The sequence below is a fragment of the Piliocolobus tephrosceles genome, chromosome 12, assembly GCF_002776525.5.
Source record: "Piliocolobus tephrosceles isolate RC106 chromosome 12, ASM277652v3, whole genome shotgun sequence".
Lineage (NCBI taxonomy): Eukaryota > Metazoa > Chordata > Mammalia > Primates > Cercopithecidae > Piliocolobus > Piliocolobus tephrosceles.
The window spans coordinates 19904410-19906656 of NC_045445.1; the positions used below are offsets into that span (position 1 = coordinate 19904410).

Sequence of the window (2247 nt, forward strand, 5' to 3'; positions counted from 1 at the left end):
GAATGGCGTAAACCCGGGAGGCGGAGCTTGCAGTGAGCTGAGATCCGGCCACTGCACTCCAGCCCGGGCTTACGCCATTCTCCTGCCTCAGCCTCCCGAGTAGCTGGGACTACAGACGCCCGCCACCTCGCCGGGCTAGTTTTTTGTATTTTTTTATTATTTTTTAGTAGAGACGGGGTTTCACCGTGTTAGCCAGGATGGTCTCGATCTCCTGACCTCGTGATCCGCCCGTCTCGGCCTCCCAAAGTGCTGGGATTACAGGCTTGAGCCACCGCGCCTGGCCCAAAAATGGTAATTTCATATGGTTCAACTTACTAGAAGGTGGTAATAAGTGCAACTGAAAAAAAAAGAGTAAAGAGGTTTGGCAGTGGGAAGCTGGATGCAGTATTCAAGAGGGTAGCCAGTGGGCTGACATTTTAGGGGAAGAAGGGGATTCAGGAGTTCTGGATATTGCACTCACACATGGTAACATCTACCTCAACCTTACATGGGTATGAAGATCAAATGAGATAACAGAAGTAAAAATATTTTGTAAACTAAGAAGTTCTATGACTACAGAAAATTATTTAGTATTAGTTTGAGTCCCCTACTTTGTTGCTGGGCATTACAGCAAACTTCTTTTTTGAGACAGGGTCTCACTCTGTCGCCCAGGCTGGAGTGTAGTGGCACTGTCAAAGCTCACTGCAGCCTTCACCTCCCAAGCTCAAGCAATCCTCCCACCTCAGCCTCCCGAGTAGCTGGGACTACAGTTGTGTGCCACCATACCCAGCTTTTTTTTTTTTTTGTATTGTAGAGATGGCATTTTGCCATGTTGCCCAGGCTGGTCTTGAACTCCTGAGCTCAAGTGATCCCCCACCCTGGGCTCCCAAAAGTGCTGGGACTACAGGCATGAGCCACTGTGCCCAGCCTACAGCAAACTTTTTAAGGAACACGTGTAAGCTAGATGGCTCATAAGGTTGCTAGTTCATACCTCACATGGAGCAGATATGCATTTAAGAGTTTTGGCTTAAAACTTTTCTCCTGCTCCCAGAAAACAAAAGGTGTTGTTGTCATTGTTCTTGGTCAATAAAGCACTATCTACACAAAGAAGGTGATACGACATATCTGAGAACAATCTGTTGAGATGTAGCTGAGATTACAATCTGCAAAACTGAACAGAATTCCAAAAGAAAGCTGTGTTATTTTGGCATAGTAAAATGTAATATAAAGTGTACCATGTGTCTGAAATTTAATGTCTCCAAAGTAGCTAGGAATTTTTGTAGCTCCACCAACCCATTCTACTACATAATCATTAAGATTACAATTTAGCTACTAAAACTTAACAAACATGGAAAATGGAACCAACAGAAAACTATACTAGGTTAATTTGTAGAGAAATGATAACTATGCATAGCTTTTTTTTTTTTAAAGAGACAGACCTTATTTTAAGGATTTTTAAATTGAAGAATCCATAAAGCGGTAAATTTTTGGGAATTTATTGATTTGCATTTAAAAGGAACTGCTGACAAAGATTCACTGGTAATAATCTGAACAAGTTGGAAAATACAGTCAACACTACTGAAACACTACTAAAATAATTCCAGGACAGAACAGAACTTCTTAGATGCTGTCTTTGATGTGAAAATTGACTGCTTCTTACTTTTCTAAACACATGGTGGTATAATTAACAATATTCAATCACTTCTGTTCTTTCCTGCATATATAAAAATTAAAATACCAATTAAAAAACTAATATATCCTCTCTTTATTTCTTACAGATACGAGTTCAATGTTTCACTCAATAGTGGTGTGGTTTAAGAGAATTTTTTCATTTACAAGTTAAACAACAATCCACCCAAAGGGAACTGATAGTCTATAGGCTCATAGTGCAAATAAACAGTTTAGGAATGCAGCAACTGACATTTCTAAAGCACAAAACAGATAAAATTCTTAGAAGATACATGCAAAAAGCTCTACTAAGCAGATGGCCACAGAACTAGAACATTGATAATTTTACTGGCGATGTCAATAGGACTCCAGATGTTTCCAAACTCAACTTGAACTCTCATCTTAGGCTTTGTATTTTGCTTTTCCAGTTTCACTAATGACACAAACATGCTATAAAAAAAATCCAGAAATTCACATTTAAAAAGTATATTCTGAAATGAAAGGCAAGAACAGCATTTTACATATAAGAACACTATTAGTTGGCAGGGTTCTTACTAAACAAACAGAGATAGTACTACTATATTTTAGACCAGTAACTTT

At 39.1% G+C, this 2247-nt stretch overlaps 1 protein-coding gene across 1 annotated transcript in view; it reads right to left on the reverse strand.

The window, feature by feature from the left end:
• Positions 1 to 1459: 1459 nt before the first annotated feature.
• Positions 1460 to 2247, reverse strand: part of HPRT1 (hypoxanthine phosphoribosyltransferase 1) — a 41817-nt gene continuing 41029 nt past the window's right edge. The window contains exon 9 of the mRNA XM_023198853.1: positions 1460 to 2097. Within this exon, the coding sequence (XP_023054621.1) occupies positions 2050 to 2097 (48 nt within the window). The 3' untranslated portion in view covers positions 1460 to 2049. The remainder of the gene's footprint in view (positions 2098 to 2247) is intronic.